At 59.9% G+C, this 16,925-nt stretch overlaps 1 protein-coding gene across 10 annotated transcripts in view; it reads left to right on the top strand.

Annotated features, from left to right (window-relative positions):
• The first annotated feature begins 4,197 nt into the window (after positions 1–4,197).
• ZNF185 (zinc finger protein 185 with LIM domain) overlaps positions 4,198–16,925 on the top strand; it is a 70,389-nt gene continuing 57,661 nt past the window's right edge. For all 10 annotated transcript variants that reach the window (XR_009538626.1, XM_060138879.1, XM_060138884.1 and 7 more), the window contains exons 1-2: positions 4,198–4,338; positions 16,713–16,791. Coding sequence is in view for 9 of the 10 variants with exons in the window: in XM_060138879.1 (XP_059994862.1) it covers positions 16,758–16,791 (34 nt within the window). In the remaining variant the exon portion in view is untranslated. The remainder of the gene's footprint in view (positions 4,339–16,712; positions 16,792–16,925) is intronic.

Below are 16,925 nucleotides of genomic sequence, written 5' to 3'. Positions count from 1 at the left end.
CTTTTTCCGATCTGTGGATGATTCTTAAAGCAGCAAAAAGCCATTCTTCAGGGCATGTGGGGATTATCCGCCAGCGAGGCCTTGGCTCGGCTCGCGCACTCGTGCTCCGGAGGCCTGGCCTGGGGCTGCTTCAGAGCCAGAGACAAAAGGCAGTCTGTGTTCCGGGGGCATCAGGTCACACAGGCCAAGACTGACGGCTGAGCGTTTCCTGGGCTTCTCCAAAGTAGTAGATTCAAAAGGGAGTGGGGAGTCCAGGCTGCAGGGGTGGGAGATGGCCATGTGGCTGGGGAGGCCTGCCTGTACAGCCTTCCTGCTCCTGGTGGGGCCACTGTCCACAGAGCAAGAAATCCTCGGGTGTGCATGCTGCCCCTTGGAGCTGAACTGGTCTGCCTTCCCTACCAGACTGGGAGCTACTCCAAGCCAGGACTGGGTCTGACTGGTCTCTGGGTGCAGTGGGGCTTGCAGTGCGGTGGGGGACAGGAGGTCCTAAACGGGGCATTTGGTGAGCGAGAGTATGTATGTTTGCCAGGGAGGGGCGGTGCAGGTTGAGGGTAGGGCTGGGGCCCCAAAGGCAAGACTGGGCAGGCGGGGTCTCAGGCCACGCACTGCAGGGTTGGACCACCTCCCAGCAACACAGAGAGCTGCTTACAGACTCAGAGGTCTGGCCTGCAGGTTCGGGGCTCCGCAGGGGCCCCTGTGGTTTACAACCATGCCTGGGGACCCCTGCCCCGAGGGGACCCACCCTGCTCGGAGCCAATGGAGTCACCCAGCAAGTGGAGACTGGTTGAAGAGCTTAGGAGGATGAGGTGTCAGGGCGGGCCCTAGCAGAAGGGAAGGAAGGAGGGGATTAGGGTGCAAACAGAAGCCCGGCCCTCCCTACACGTGAACCTGAGAACCCCAGCTGGGTGAGGGATGTTTCCGCAGCAACTGGAGCCCTGGTTTTAGTCCCGGCTCTGCCTCAGACTGGCTGTGTGACCGCTGCTGTTTCCCCCTGTGCACCATGGCAGGGTTGGTCTCCAGTGCCCTCCAATGTGGGGACACTCTGCCTGTGTTGGCTTTGGGGCCTGACAGTCTTCAGGGCCCCACCCACGGCCCTCCTCCCTAACCTGGGAACTCTTCGGCTAGACTGGCTTGCCTACATTCTGTTCCCAGCCCTGGAGATCTGAATGGGGCCATCCTGGGGCTGAGGAGCACTGGTGGCCGCTTCTTTCCAGACAGTCACCTGTCCCCATGTCATCTGCTTGCTTCCCGAAGAACCTGCCTCCATTGCCGGCTCAAGGCTCATGGCTCCCCTCAGCATATAGGGGGTCAACACCTGCCCGTTCCTGCCTCTACCTTCCAGGCAGCCCAGCCTGACCCTACCCTCCGGCCCACCCTACTTAGAGGCAGCACTTGTAGCCTCAGAGCAGGGCCTTGCTGAGGGCCTGCCTGTCGTGGGGAGACTGCTCGAGCTGGGGGCCTTCGGGAGGACTCCACCAGAGCCTGGACGGCTGGCCAGCCTTGGAGCTAGAGATGGGTGTCGAGGCACAAGAGGAGCTGAGAGTAGAAAAGGACAGGGCCAAGCTCAAGCCAGTCAGGGGTAGAGCCCAGTCTGGGGGCAGCCAGCAGCCACAAGGGTCTTGGCCCTCGAGCTCTGGGCGAAGGGGAAGTTCATGGCGGAGCCAGTGTTATGGGTGGGAGGTCATCACCAAGGGGACATCTCGTGCAGGGGCCTGCTGGGACGAGAGCACTTGCTGTGTCTGGGTCCACGTGCCCGAGGGCAAGGAGTCAAAGAGGAGGCTGACGGACTCTGGCTGACGTGACTTCGGGTGGCCCTGGCAGGGGCGGTGGGGGCTGTGTTGGGGCAGTGAACAGGTGCGCAGGGCAGGGCAGGGCAGGGCAAGGCGCTTACCATTCGAGTCAAACCCGTTTGCAGGCAAGATCAGATGCAGGGCCTGGAAGCCTGGCAGGGAGGGAAGAGTTAAGGAAAGGCTGACTGGCACTGTCATGGCAGATCTGACCTGGCAGGGGCTGAATCACCCGGTATATGGGAAGAGCTTGAGACCCCAGAGCAGCCCAGCCCAGGGCAGCCCTCGCTCACTGGCCGTTGGCGGCTTTGAACAGCACACTTGCTTGTAGTCTCCAGCTGGCGAACCCAGACTCAGGGCTCGGGGGTGAGCTTGCCATTTCCTACTGGTGGCCTTAGAGAGAAGGGCCACCCTCTGTCTCGTCCTTCCCTTTACCCCTTCACCTCTTGTCCTCTCCATTCTACCTCTCTAAGCTAGGGGCTCTGGAAGGGTAAGGGGGCCCAGAGAGGGGGGAAACACACGCTAGGTCATATGGTGAGTATGTTTCGGAGCGAGGATGGCAAGCCAAGTCCATGGCCACCAGCAGCCTGGGGTCAGGGGGCTGGAAGGCGTTAGACACTGGCCGCCAGAGTGGAAGCAGAGAAACGTTTGCTGGCAAGAGACACAGATGAACTGAGGTGACGTTATACTTTATATACGATCCCCACCCTCACACCGCACACACGTATTCACACAGACACAGGGCAGTCTCCTCCCTACGTGATAAAGCCCGAGAATAACAAGGACAGCTTCCTGAGTTTCAATCGCCTCTCAATCCCCTCCAACCTGCCATGTTGGTTTCCACGTCCCAGTGATGACTCAGACAGGGCCCTACCCTCCCCAAGCTCATCATCTAGAACAATAAAAGGTGACAGCCGCTATGCTAGATTGATGTAATCAGAGGGAACTGGGGGAGCACACAGAAGGAAGTGATCTTCCCCCCCACCCCGAAACCCGGGTGGCCTGTAGAGTCAGGAGAGGATTTACAGACACTTGAGTAACGTTTTGAAGAATGACTATGAGTTCACTAACCAGACAAGGGGACAAAGGACATTCTAGGGAGTCTGCCTCAGGGAGACAGGATGTATTCGGAAGGCGGAAGGAGCTGAGTGCGGCTGGAGTGCACTGAACCGAGGGAGAGCGTGGCTGGGTCTGCAGAGAGAGGTCGGCACAGCCAAATCCTCGAGCCCCTTAGAGAGTTTCGTTTCATCTCGAGAGCAGTGGGCATCAAAGAGCTGCAGGCAGTGGAGCCACGTGTAAAGTCTTCAAGTGACTTCCGTGTGGAGACTGGACGGGGACAAGGCAAGACCGGAGGCAGGGAAACCACCGAGGAAGCTGATCCTGGAGCCCAGGCCTGGACCAGGGTGATGGCAGTGGGCATGGAGGGAAGTGGATGGATTGGAGGGCCCTCTAGGACATCGATTTGGCAGGGATCGATGAAGAACCTGTTGCTCCATCGTTTTGATCCTGTCATCCCCATAGGCCAACTCTGTGCGGTCTCTTGGACAAGCCCCACGGGTAGGATTAGGGGCTTCTTCTGACGCTCCCTCCATCCTAGCCCCCAGCCCAGTGCCTTAACCATCACAAGTACTCCGCAAGCATGACAATGACACAAGTACTCCAAAAGCAGGACTGAATGACACTTATCAAACTGCACTGGCCCTCGGGGTCTGCCTGTGTCTCCCCACCCAGCTTGTGGGGGTGGCCTGGCTGGTTGACAGGGTGTTCACTGCAGTGTCTTGGGAACCCCAAGTCCCCCCAGGATGGTTTTCCAGGGTGAGAACTTCTCAGGCGCGGCCGGGGAGCAGGCTTTTCCACTTTTTTCTCCTTCCCGGCCTCCGGGACTTCCTGCATGATCTCAGCCGACAGCCCCCAGCCCCCCTCCCCGCCCCTGTCTGGGATCTCCATCTGTAAAATGGATCTAGGAACAGTAGTTCTCGACAGAATTAACCCGCAGCATCTGTGCAAGTCATCGCCCCGAGCGGGGGCCCGATCGCGTCGGGCGCGGGCAGGGGCGCAACTGGGCAGCCCGGGCTCTTCACGTGGCGGAGGCCTCCCAGCCCGGGGCCGCGAGCCCGGAGGAATTTGCCTGGAAGTTTTCCACCGCGGCAGAGCCTTCCGGAGCTCGCTTTGGGCTCGGTGCGGGGAACCCGGGCCTTGATTTCTCCAGCAGCCCCGCGGGGCGGGGCCGGGAAGGGGCGGGCGGGCCGAGGACACTGGCGGGAGAATGCGCGGAATGTGCCAGGCGCATCTACCTACCCCGGGAGAGGGCAGAGGAAGGGGGCCGGCCGAGGGGAGGGGCGAGGGGCGAGGCTCGGGCGCAGGAGAAAACCTGTTTGTTCTCCTGCGGGCGGAGTCCAGTCCGCTCCTCCTCGCCGCCCTGCGCGCTCCACGCCGCGCCTCGCACCCCGCGTCCGCTGCCCGGCCCGGCCGGCGCTGCCCACCTGAGGGAGCCCGCGCCCCGCGCCCGCCCGACCCTCCGCCCGCCCCGCGAGCTGGGCACCTGTGCCAGGTAGGACTGTCGAGTCGCCGTTGGCGCGGCCGGCGGAGTCAGCGCGGGGAACCCGGCCAGTGTTGAGCCGGGTGACAGGGACAACTCAGGACCTCAGTTTCCCCATCCATAACCTTCACCCTCTCTAAGCATCCCTCCCGGGCTTCCGCCGGCTGAGGCAGGGTACTTAGTTTTCTGGTTTTCACTTTGAGCAAAGAGACTAAGGAGAGAGGCACCTAAGGCTGGCCTGGTCCCGGCGTCCTCACTCTTTCTGGAAGAGAGGGTTTGATGGTTAGTAAATGGCCTGGACCCAGGGTGCTGTCTCACATCAGCTAGTTCTCCCTGTGTCCATTTTATAGATGAGAAAACTGAGACCCAGAGTCCAGCTCACCCTGGAGCCCAGAGCAGGAGGCTCACCGGTTGCTTGTGATGAGCATGTGCTGGGCACAGGGCAGTCCCTGAAGGGCCACTGGGAAGGTAGCTTCTCAGACAGAAGGCGCCGAATCAAGCGCCGCTGGGTGTTATCGACGGGATCTGCAGTGAGCAGGCTCTGTGGCTGGATTGTTTCATGGGGGCAGGGGAGCCAAGAGCCTTGTCCTCTTTGGAAAGGCAGAGTGATACCTCTGCCTTGGAAAGAGACTGAAAGCTCAGCTGCTCTGTCCACTCTGCTGCTTCTGAGCCGGGGGCACCCAGGCAGCAGCTCCACGGTCCAAGGGGGTAAGACACTAGGTCGCTTCCCACCGGGGGCTGCTGGGGTCTCAGATGAGGTCGGTGGTGGTTGTGCCTGGGGTTTGGGACACCTGAGGCGCGATAGGAATTGTGTTCGCACTGAGCCGTTTGCACTTAGTCTTAACATCGTGGAAGGCCGCATCTCAGGACCACTCAGCGAACCCTGAGAGAGAGCCCCTCACAACCCACCTAGCGGTGGTTCAGGCCTCTGGCACCTGGACCCAGTCGTGCCTGGGCCTCATGGCCTTTTGGACTTCTGATCGTGGTACCTGGCTGGGGACAGGGGGCAGGGCCCCATGGGCCAATAGGCCTGGACAGTGGGGAGGGGCTCTGGGTTCCCACTCCCTCCTCACCAGGTCACTTAGAGCTGTGGTGGAAGGCGGCAGGGGGCGGCGGAGGAGTGTCCTACCTTCCCAGGGCCTCCACTACCTCATCCATAAAACCAAGGGCAGCTCAGAGGCCCTGCTCACCACTTAGAAGCAAGTGGCCGGGAGGTGGATGCACAGACCAGGAGCCAGCTTGCAGGTAGGCCGTGGTACTTGGCCTGTTCACCTCATCACCCCTGGGCCACCCCAGGATGAGAAGGAGAGGATCCACCTCACCTGCCCTCCCCCCACTTTCCATCAATTCCCAGCCCCAGCCCGTGTGCCTTCCTGGCCTGGCCTTGAGAAGCCGGGGCCGGGCTGGGGGCTCTGTACTCAAGTGTGGGGATCTGTTCATCTCCACCCTCTGGACACGCACAAGTCAGCGACAGAGGAGGCATAAACCCGAGGGGCTGTGGGAGTCTGGGGTAGGGGAAGATCAGAAAAAACTCCCTAAGCCCTCGATGTTCCACCCGGAGCTAGGCAGCAGGGCGCTGGAGAGAAAGCAGGGGCAAGCCTTGCCCCAAGGAGACAGGCGCTCAGTAAAGAAACTATCCAACCTCCTTTCCTCGCCAACTCGAGTCCAGATTCCAGACGGAGTGCAGTGACCCCAGGAGCAGCCAGTGCTTCACCTCAGCCTCCTTCAGCCTGCCTTGCGTTTCTGCTTAGCGCCCCTGTGGCCTTCTAAGACCAAGCAGGACAGAGACTCTGGGCCCCCAGCAGCGGGCCTGGGACCTGGCTACATAGACATTGGCACCCGGTCCCCAAACTGCCCTCAGCTGCATGCCCAAAAAAGTTTCAGATCTGGCCCAGTGCGCTCTGGGAGCCTGCCGTCCCCCATCCCCACTCAGCCTCCACGGCTGACTGATCCCTTTGGTCTGGATCTTGCTTCAAGCCACAGCTCATAAGGTGCCATCTCATGCGTAACACCAGCTGGCAAGCAGGCCCCCTGGCATTGGACAGGACCGTGAGCAGCAACCCGGGTGTTCAGGCCCCTAAGGTTGGGGTCCATCAGGGCTTCTGCGTCCATTCCTGCTGCGCCCACAGAGAGCTGGCCGATGCCAGGACAAGAGCAGCCATGCAGGGACCCATGCGCCTGAAGTGACACTCAGGAGAGGCTGGCATCTTTGCTGCTGAGGGTTGTGAAGTGGCGACGGGAGATGGCTGGTCATAGGGTGTGTGGTGGGACACAGAGGCGCCTTTACAGCCTAGCGGTAAGAACGCGGCTCGGAGGTCAGACTGCGTTAAGACACCAGCTCGGCCACTGTCTAGTTGTGCAAACCTGAGTGCGTCACGAAAGCTCTGGAGGCCCCAGGTTGTCACCCGTATGCTGTCAGAGCTGTCCTCCTGCAGGAGCCGTGGTCGCCAGGAGTGGGGTTGAGGCCGGATTGGGAGGGTTGTGGCCTCCCCACCGGAGGAGAAACTGTTTTAAAATCCCTGCTAGTCTATGCCGACGATGCATATTGTGTCTACCCACAGTTCAGTGATTTGCTACAGAACACTTAATTCTTGGGTCATTTCTGGATGCCTACTAACATCTGATTTGCTTTCTTTGACAATTTTCAATGTTTTTCTTTTTAACTTTTATCTTGGATTAATCAAAAGCTCACAGAAAAGTGGTAAAAATGGTACCAAGAACTCCCTTATCTGCATCCCCCAGTGTGAACATTTCTGATCGTTTTCTTCAGGAAGGGGGAAGTTGACGTGGGAGTACTTGTGTGACTGTCACCTTTCAGTGGTCATGGCAGGGTCAGGAGGTGGGCAGGGCTGGTGTCAGTTCATTTTTCCAAAGGGAAACTGAGGCACAGGGAGGAACTCAATACTCATTTGAGGATTAGGAGCAGAGCCAGGCTACCTTAGCTCACAGATACGCATGTCCGTATTTGGCGCTGGGGCCCAGGGCGGACTGAGGGCTGAGGAGGACAGGGGTAGGGAAGCAGGAGGGGCAGGGCTGCGTGGAGAAGGGACTGGAAAATGAAAGGACGAGAGGCCCTGTGGGTGTCATTCTCAAAGTCTAATGGGGGTTGGGAGAACAGGAATTTGCAACTTAAGCCCACGTCCCCGGTGACCTGGATGCCAGAGGGACCCAGGGGCCACTTTCAGAAACACTGCCTAGGCTTTTCCTGTGGGGAGGGTGCTCACTTCCCATTTCAAGAGGGAGCCGGGCACTGGGGCTGCTGGTGGTGGCAGCCGAGGTGGCTGTGGGGCTGTGTGGCACACCCTGGGTCCAAGAGGAGGCCTGGCCTCCAGGGCCACCGGTGCGCAGGCCCCACGCTGCTGCTGGTTGTCTCTGGCAGCCCCTGGCCCTGGCCACGTCTGTGGGCACACCTCGGGTGCTCGGTCCAGCAGCCTTGATCTGGTCCCCGTGATCACTGGCTCAGCTCGCCACTTTCTGATGACTAGGTCAGTTTCCCACGGAGCTTGATGGTGCAGAGAGCAGGCCCGAGGATTCCCAGCAGCAGAACGGGTATCCCTGGTGTAAATGCTTACCTCAGGCAGCGCCCGCTTTCAGACTGAAAGAAGCAAAACAAAACAAAACAAAAAACCAGGACTTGCCTTATCGCTTCTGCCCAGTGAGCTCCTACTCATTCTTTCATTCCTTCAGATGGCCCGAGCCAAGGGCACCTTCCTGGGAAACGCGGTGCCGCTCTAGGCTCCTGTCTGCCTGTCTGCCCAGCACCTAGCCTGGCTTCCACTTTCTCTAAAGGCTTATGGAATCAATGAATATGTGGCCTTGGGCAAACACTTTCTCCTCCCCGGGTCTCCATATTCTCACCCAGAAGTGCGGACAGCGATAAGAGGTCGGGGTGGAGCTCAGGGGACTCTGGGTCTGGGCTGGACAGGAAGGTGGGAAGGGAGAGGGCAGCGCCACTCGTGATCACCTGTGACTAGGACAGAAGGCATCAGCCTTGGCCAGTGTCAGTCAGGGGAAAATGGAAGGGACTTCCCTGTCACCAGGCCTGCTCTGGCAAAGGCTGAATGGGTGGCAGTAGAGAGGGTGCAGGGGTATTCCTGGGGTGGGAAGAGTTGTGTGGGGTGGAAGTGGGCTCCAATGACCCCTGGGTCCCTTTCAACCCCCTTGACTGTCTGTGTGCAGATGTGGATAGCATCTCTGCCCCACTGGGATGAGCTTAAGACCACCTTGGTTCCGGGCTGCAGAGACAACTGGGGTGTGTGGTGGGAGGGACAGAGCTGGCCCAGGCCCCACAAGACGGCTCCTGGGCTTTGTCTGGGCCCCTTCTCCTGGCACGGCAGGGGAGGTCGCGGCCCTGGGAATAGCTCATGTGCGTGGCTCCGGCAAAGGGTCCTGCGTGGGGTGAGGCCCATGCATGGGCCCTGCTGTCCCCAGCATGTTGGCCCCGCCCAGCCCCCTGGCCTCCACAGAGACATCTCAGGGGGTCCTGCCGGAAACCCTTGCTGGCCCTTGAGGCCAAGCCACCTCTGAAATGGCCCAGTTGCCCGAAGCAGTCGCTCGTATCTGGCCGGCTGAGCGCTAGCAAATGGGCACAGGAGTGGCGTGTGGCTGGGTGGCTGTGGCTCCTTTTGTCCTCTTGGGGCTCCAGCTCCCCACCGCCCGGAGGGAGCTGACCAGCCTCAGATGTCTGCCTCCCAGGGCCCCTCTGGTGCTGACGCCGAGAAGTCTAGATTCTGGGGTGTTGGGGGTGGGATGAGGGGAGGTGAAATTCCAGACTTTCATGCAGAAGTCATTTACCTGTAAAGCACATTTACAAATACTCCCCCCCAGTCAATGCATTTTTTTTCCATATTACATTTTCCCTCTCTGGAACCCAAGTCTCCTCCAGCTCTTTTTTCCATGTGGTACGCCTCCTTCCTGCCACCCCTTGGCTTCCGGGCAGGAGGCCTGGGACTGGAGCATCACGGGCCGGCGAGATGCTCCACTCTGTCGCTCGCACAGGCCAGAGAGGCCAGCCAGGGCTCCCGGGAGCTGTGTGCTGTGCAGCCAGCTGAGGGGCTTGGACATAACCCAGCTGCTCAGCCATGGATCTGGAAGGCCTCTGAAGGGCCCCTTCCCCCTGGACCGCTGCTGAGCATCTCCGGATCCCAGGAACCCCTGGAGGAAAGCAGCCCGTCTGCTGGCTGTCCTCTTGCCGGCTGCTGCGACTGGGAACCAGGATGTCCTCATTCATGAGACGTGCTCTCAGGAGACTCCTCATAAAATGGGACGTTTGATCGTTCCAGCCCTTTTGGCCTGGGGAATCAGGTCAGCTGACCCAGTGCTGCCGTAAGTCAGCCTGGGTCCAGATTTTGACACCCAGCCAAGTGTGTGCCTTGAGAAAGGACTGGACGAGGACACCCAAACAGGGGTCCCCAGCCCCCTCATACGTCCTGCCTGGGGCCTCAGCGTCGCTCATCTGGGTCCAGGCCTTCCTTAGCCCAGCGCAACCTGGGCCCTCCCTACGGCGCTAGACCTTTGACCTCCGGGGATGTTGCAGAGGAAGGACAGGAGGCTGTGGCCCTGGTGATGAGCCGCACTGAAGCCTGTGCCTTACCCCCACGGCCAGGGGCAGGGGTCAGGGAGCGCTTTGAAGCTGGGGCTTCATCTTCAGCCAGAGGGGGTAAGTGACATGTCCGGTGACCTTTTCTGACAGAACAGGACTGGGACTCCGTGTCTCTTGCTCTTTCCTTTGCACCTGACTTGGAAGAAACACCATGTGTGCCCCTCCTGTGAAGGGACAGATGATGGGCCTGGCCAGCTCATCTCTGAGCAGGCAGTGTCCCCACTGCCCCGTCAGCTTTTGTTTCTGCTGCCCCCTTCAGGCTCAAGGGGCTGCCAGGCCAACTGTAGAGGGAAGCTCTCTAAGGACGGACAGGGTGGGTGAAGGCACCTGCTGCCCGTTGGGTAGAGCCAGGGCTCTCCAGCGGGTGGGCTTTGACTACCTTGGTGTCACCCGTCCCCTGGTGATGCAGACTGCCCCAATTCTGGGACACCTCATTACCCTGAAGGACCTTGAGAGGGGCCTCTCACGGGCACTTACACACTAGGGGGACCTTTATGTTGAAGCTTCAAGGCATTTGCTTGAAACACACCCAAAGAGGGCCCAGGTGTCTCTTCTGGGAGGTAGCCACCGTCAGCGGGGCAAGTCTTCCGGTGGGTAGAGCTGTTGGACAGGTGAGGAGGGGCACGGCCTGGGAGGTCATGCACAGGTGTCCTCACTCCCTCCCTCCCACCCCCTTCTCGCTGCCAGTGGCAGCCCCCAGGTTGAATTGGGCCAGGAGGGAGGCGTGGAGGGACTCTGGCCAGGCTGTTTGTCGTAGAGGGCCAGAGGGGACAGGTGTGACAGCTGAGGTCCCCCTGGCAGGTTTTGTTTCTTCATGGTTTAGTCATGACATCCCATCTGGAGCCAAGGCCCCATGGAAGGAAGGAGTCTCCTTCCTCCCAGGCCAGCTGTCTTCTCTGAGACCCCCCGACAGCACCCAGCTGAAGGCATCAGAACTGGCTGGGTCCGCCCGTCTCAGGAACAAGCTGCTGGGAAACAAGGGACTTCTCGCCACTTCACCTCTTCCCTCCCGCCCCAGATAGGAGTGCTGTGTCTCTGCTGAAGTGATGGGGGAGGCCATATTCGGGGCCCTGCCGCTGTTAGCAGTCCCTGCCCCCGAGCCGCATAAAAATGCTCGCAGACAGAGCTTTACTGAAATACGGCCTAAAGTTGGCCCAGCAACCAGCCCCCGGGGGGCCCGAAGCCTCAATGACATCTTCCAGATGTCCTCGTCACATCTGTATTTGGTCACTGGGCTTGGCTGCGTGGGTCACACTGTGACCACACCTAACGAGTCTGCCCGGAGCTGAGCCGTGGGCTCTGGTGCCAAGAGACAGAATCGCGTCTGATCCCTGCCAGCCAGAGATGGGGTCCCGCAGAAGGTCGATACATGTGAGGAAACACAGCCAGGCTTCCTGTCAGCTCCCTGGGTGCAGAGTGTCACAGCTCACCTCTGGGGAAGAAGCCCTGCCCCTCGCTCTTCTGCCAGTGGCGCACCCACGCCTGCCTGTTCACAGTGGCCAGCGCCCAGCATAACACCTGCAGACAAGCCCCAACAGCCACGCCCTCTGGCTGCAGCTCCTGTGTGTGAAACGGTGTCCTGTGCTCCTGGAAAGCACGGCTAAAGGTGTTTTGTTCCTCTTCCGTCGCAGTTTACCTAGGAGGTCCCTGCCTGGCATCCAGCGCTGCCCCCCACTCATCTCACTGCCATCCAGGGTGGGGCAAGAGCAGTCACTCAGCCGCCATCTCCTTTCACACAAGGATCCTGGGCAGGGACCGGGGGGCGGGGCTGCCTGCGTTCTCAGGCCCGTCCTTGGTGTCCTTCCTGTTGTCCGGAAGAAGCCAGCCCGTCCCAGCTGTGCCGGGGGGAGCCGGGAAAGGTGTGGGGAGAGCAGCCCCAGGGGAACTTGAGGGCGCCTCTGGGAGATGCCTCCTGGGCTGAAGCTCGGGGCCATTTGTCAAGTTGGTAGCTGCGAGGGGAGACGCACAGAGGCCTGCTTGGGAAAGTGGATGTGCACGACATGGGGTGTCAGGCAGGCCGGCGATTCTAGAAAACTTTCTCTGAGTTAGTTTTCTCATTTTGGAGGCACAGCACATCCCTCCCTCATGCTAGTCTGCCTGCATCAGCTCTGTTGGCCTCTGATGCCACCAGGCTCGCTGTGGCCGGGACCACAGGCTCCGTGCACGCCCCTCATCGGCTCCTTGCTTCTGTCTATCCAATCAGGGCTGGAAGCCCTTTCCCTGGGAGTTAGCACGGGAAGGGGTCCTGCCGAGTGAGGCTACATCTAGTGAGGATCCAGGGCTGTGCCATGAGGGGTAGCTGCGGTAGAAGGTGGCACATAAGCCACCCGTTCCTTTGGTGGCCCAGGCCGGGCCCTTGGGCAAGGCGATGTGAGAATTCCTAAAGAGTCAGAAGACTTCTCCCTCTCAAGGTAGAAGTGGGGCCATCGTCCTGAAACGGCGCACAGAGCGGCTGCCCTGACTAGACCGGGGCTCACATGGGCCATTTGGGAGGTTGGGACACCCACCAGCATCCAGACACCAAGCCATGGCACCAAATTCCAGCGAGTGGCACATGCTCTGGCTTGGAGGCGTCCTGCCAAGAGTAGAGCCGGCGAGTAGGTTCACGGGCTTGGCGGCTCCGCACCACTTCACAGATGGGGCTCAGAGAGTGGGACAACATTGCAGCCCTGTGAGGCCCCTTAGGGACGAGGAACAGAGCCGTGAGCCTGCTGGGCGGGGCTTGCTGTCAGGCTGGGGGGCCCTTCCTGATGGCAGGCCTCGTGCGCCAGGAGGGCCTAGGACGGTTTGGGAGAAGCCCAAGTGCGCAGACGAAGAGGAAGACTGGAAGGCCTGGGCAGCTGGGAGGACTCCTGCCCCACTTTATTATTATTTTTTTTGCGGTACGCGGGCCTCTCACTGCTGTGGCCTCTCCCGTTGCGGAGCACAGGCTCCGGACGCGCAGGCTCAGCGGCCATGGCTCACGGGCCCAGCCGCTCCGCGGCATGTGGGATCTTCCCAGATCGGGGCACGAACCCGCGTCCCCTGCATCAGCAGGCGGACCCTCAACCACTGCGCCACCAGGGAAGCCCTCCTGCCCCACTTTTGAAGGCCGCTGGAGATGGAACATTCCAGTGATGTGGCGTCCATCTTGCCTCTTTCTCCACCTTCTGCGTGGGGTGAGTGGGGAGGTGCAGAACAGTTTCTCTCTTCCCAGGTCTTCTTGAATTTTGCATCCTGCGTCTCAGGTGCAAGCCCTGGGCATAAGAGACCTTGGCACGTTGGACGTGGAGAGGGTAGAGTCCGGGGCTGCAGGGCGAGGGCTGCCCAGCTCAGAGAGGATGCTGGAGTCAGGAGCTCGGAGTTGGTAGTGAGGCTGAGAGTCCAGGCAGGCACCGTGTGCATGGCTGGCCTGAGTCCAAGAGTCTCCTCCCTGCCGCAGGTGTGAGCCAGCTGCTGGGACCATGTGCCGTGCTTTGCAGGAATCATACTGGTGGTGAGCTGCCTGGACCCCAGGATTTTGCTCCAAGGAGCACTCCGTGATGTCGTGTGTGGGGTCAGCAGGGCTACTGTGCGGCCACAGCTGGGGCCCAGATTCTAGCTGGGCCCGCCACCCTCTGAAAGTGTTGGAAGTGTGGCCTGGGGCCAGTTGCCCAACCTCCCCGATCCCAGTTTGCTCACAGTGAAGCAGGACGATGGTATACTTACTGCTGGCGGGTTGCCCTGGTGCCTGGACTAGATGCTGGGACCCCACATCCCAAGGCCCCATGGACGGGCAGGACCAAGGCTCCAGTCAGCCAGGCTGGAGGGGGTGGTGTGGGTCCTCGATGCTTGGTCAGTTCTCCCCAAGTGAGGGAGGGAGCAGAGAGCCTCTGCACGTGCAAAGCGCCTTCATTCTCTGCTGCTGTGTCTCCTGTGTTTTTGAGCCTGCTCCCAAGGGTGCTTCTGCAAACTATTTTTGTATATGTCCTTTCAGTTGTTTCTTTTCCTGGGCATTTTTATGTAACTGTATTTTTAAGGAAATGGAAGCATCCCAGTAGTGGGATTGCCGGGTCGTATGGTAGTTCTATCTGTAGAATATCGCATATATCAATATCATTTGTGATGGGCACATATCATCTGCTTGAACAGTAGATCATAATATGTTTAAATACAACTGTTGGGAATTTAGATTATTGCCAAATTTTCACCATCATATTCTACACTGGAATGACACCCTCTTGTATACTGTGTTGTACTTATGCACTTGAATCCTTAGGAGAGGTTACTGTGAGGGGAACTGTTGGATCAATGGGCTTGCCCTCTCCAAAGCTTTTGACACACGTGGAGACCTGTCCTCCAGAAAGATGCCCTGACTGACCTGCCCGCCAGCAGTGTTTGAGAGCCGCCAGGAAATGCCCTCCTGAGTGGTCCACCCTCCATCCTCCAAAGCTGCTCGTGTCTGCAGTGAGGGTTTTCTGGTTGCCCACGGATTGGGCGGCTACTTTGCCCTGCTTTCTGAGAAGGGTCAGAGGAGGGGAATGGATGGTGGGTCTGAGAGGAGACCTGGCTCAAAGGAGCGGTGGCGCTATCGGATAAGTTAGGAGCACGGCCCCCGCCAGCCTCCAGCCCAGCGGCATAAGCAAAGGCGCGGGGACTGACTTCGCAGGGCCACGTTCCAGGGATGCTGAGGCATGTGGTCCGCTTGGAGCGCACTGTTGACATTGAGGTGTGAGAAGTGGCTGGGTCGGAGGACTGGGGAGTTTGCCCCCAGTCTTGGAGACAGTGGGGGACCAGCAGGAGGGATCAGGGGCCGATGAGTGCTGCCAGAAGGAGGCACAGATGGAAACCAGTGGACCAAGGAGGAAGGCAGAAGTCACTGCAGCCTGAACCAGCGCTGTTGTGGGGAGGGAAGGCAGGCAGTGAGGTGGAGGGAGAAGCCAGCTGTCCAGCCGGGACATAGGTTCAAATGTCATGTCCATCTGGCTGGGACTCATCACCTTAAAGTCTCCTTGTCCTGAAGCGCTGCGTTCTTCTTCAGTCCCATGAGGAGACTCTACTTCCTGACTCAGATTTCTTGTTCCATGAAAAAAGACACTTGACTTCTGAGATGAGGCGTCGGTCCTGGTCTTTATCTGGTGAGGTGGGACAGGAAGCTGTAAAGCCAGCCCTTGCTGTGGGCTCTCGGGCGCGTCCCTGCCCCTTTGGCTTGGGGGTCCCCAGTGGCCCCTCTGCCTCTGTCATTCTGCATGTTCGTGCATCTGCCCTGATTTTGGAAGTAAGTGGCTTATTTGCTTCTGATTTGACAGAAAATTTCTAGGCAACGTGGCCAACAGGCTTGTTGAGGGGAAACTGATGAGCTAAGGTCCAGAGGAGGTGAGGGACTCCCCCAAGGCCACGCGGTCAGTCAGCAGCCTCAGGAGACGGAGGGGCCGAGATCTCAGGCGGCCCAGTGGGGCCGTTCCAGGGGCTGCTGGGATGGGGCAGCTGGGCAGTGTGGTCCGACGGTCACCTATGGAGTGAGCTCTGCTCAACAGAACTCTGACGTGGCAGCCTTGGTGCAGGGCTAGGCACGCGGGGCTCCCGTTCGCAGTGATGAGGTGCCGTTCCTGGCACTCAGAGGGCTCGGGCCTGCTGGGCTGCTCGTTCGGTGCAGTTTATGGGAAATCCAGCTCTTGCTGACGGGGCAAATTTGGTTTCCTCTTGGCCCTCTGCCCTGCCCGTTTTAGTATGCCCGTGACCTCCGTGAAAACATTCCCGGGACTCTGCCAGCTGGCAGCATGGCCCGGCTGCTCAGGGCCTGGCCCTGGAGGGGCCCAGAGGGTGGCAGGCCCCTAAGAGGGAGGTGGCTGTGCCTTAGGACTGTGTGGGCAGAGCCAGGGCCCCTGCTTCCTGTCACGCCCACTCGCTTGAGGCCCAAGGGTCACTGCCTTGACTAAACCCGTGCTGGGCCAGTCCCATTCTGGAGAGCCGACTTCCTCACCCCAGCGCCTCCTGGAGCTGGAAGGTGTCGGGGACCATGACGGCCCCCCCTTCACGGGCCGCAGAAGGGCAGCGCCTGGCTCAAGGGCAGAGAGGAGACAATGGGGGAGGGCAGGGCGAAAAGACAGAGAGAGGAAGAGAAAGCAGAGCACAGGACGTTCCCTTCTTCCCCAACATGACCTCGTGCCCGAGGGTCACTAGGAGTTGGCAGTGGGGCCCCAGGCTTTCCCCACCGGAGATGGACCCAACCCCCGAACCACACGGGGCTGACACCTCCAGGCTGTGCTTGTGCTGATGCGAGGGTCTCTCCCAACAAGGATAGGTTGAGAGTCACGGCGATCTTTGCTGTCCTGGGGAGTGTTGGGCAGTTGCAAGAACAGTGGTGCCTTCTGTCCTCCCAGCAGTCCTGAAGGGTAGACACTGGGTCAGGCTGGAGAGGTCAGATGACCCGTTCAAGGTCTGTCAGATGACGACTAAGGAGTGAGAGAGACGGTCCCCCAAAGCGACCATCCCCCAGCCTGTACCCTTCCTTCCCCCATCCCTCCTCCTGGGTCCACCAGTGTCGGCCACTGCTTCCACCCCTCCCCTACACTCGCTGGGCGGGAGTCTGGCCATCAGAGGTCTCTAAGAGAGTTGGTGGTCTGCCTGTCTCAGCCATCTCTCCAACAGAGAGCCCCTGGCAGGCCTTGCCATGCTTCCCAGTGTGCAGCCCAGCGGCGGCCTCTGCCCAGACTCCACCCAAAGGACAGTCTGCATGGTCTCAATTTGCCAAGGACCGTACGGTGACCCACGAGCCATTATAAGTGCATGAAGTGACAAGCCATGTGCTTGCCTTTGCCCCCAGGAGCCCTGTTGAATCCACCGAGAAGGGACGTTCAGAGCAAACACCATGAGTATCTCAGCTCTCGGAGGAGGCAGCAAAGGTGAGGCCTGGGTGCCCTCTTGTCCTGGGCTTGGTACGTGGCTGCCTCCTTCCAGGCCTGCCCTGCAAGGCACAGCACTGCCTGGGCAGCCGAGTGACAGCAACGTATTGGGAGGGCTGGAAAGGAGGCCTCGG

Source organism: Lagenorhynchus albirostris, chromosome X (assembly GCF_949774975.1).
Source record: "Lagenorhynchus albirostris chromosome X, mLagAlb1.1, whole genome shotgun sequence".
Lineage (NCBI taxonomy): Eukaryota > Metazoa > Chordata > Mammalia > Artiodactyla > Delphinidae > Lagenorhynchus > Lagenorhynchus albirostris.
This window is presented reverse-complemented; position numbering and strand designations above follow the sequence as displayed.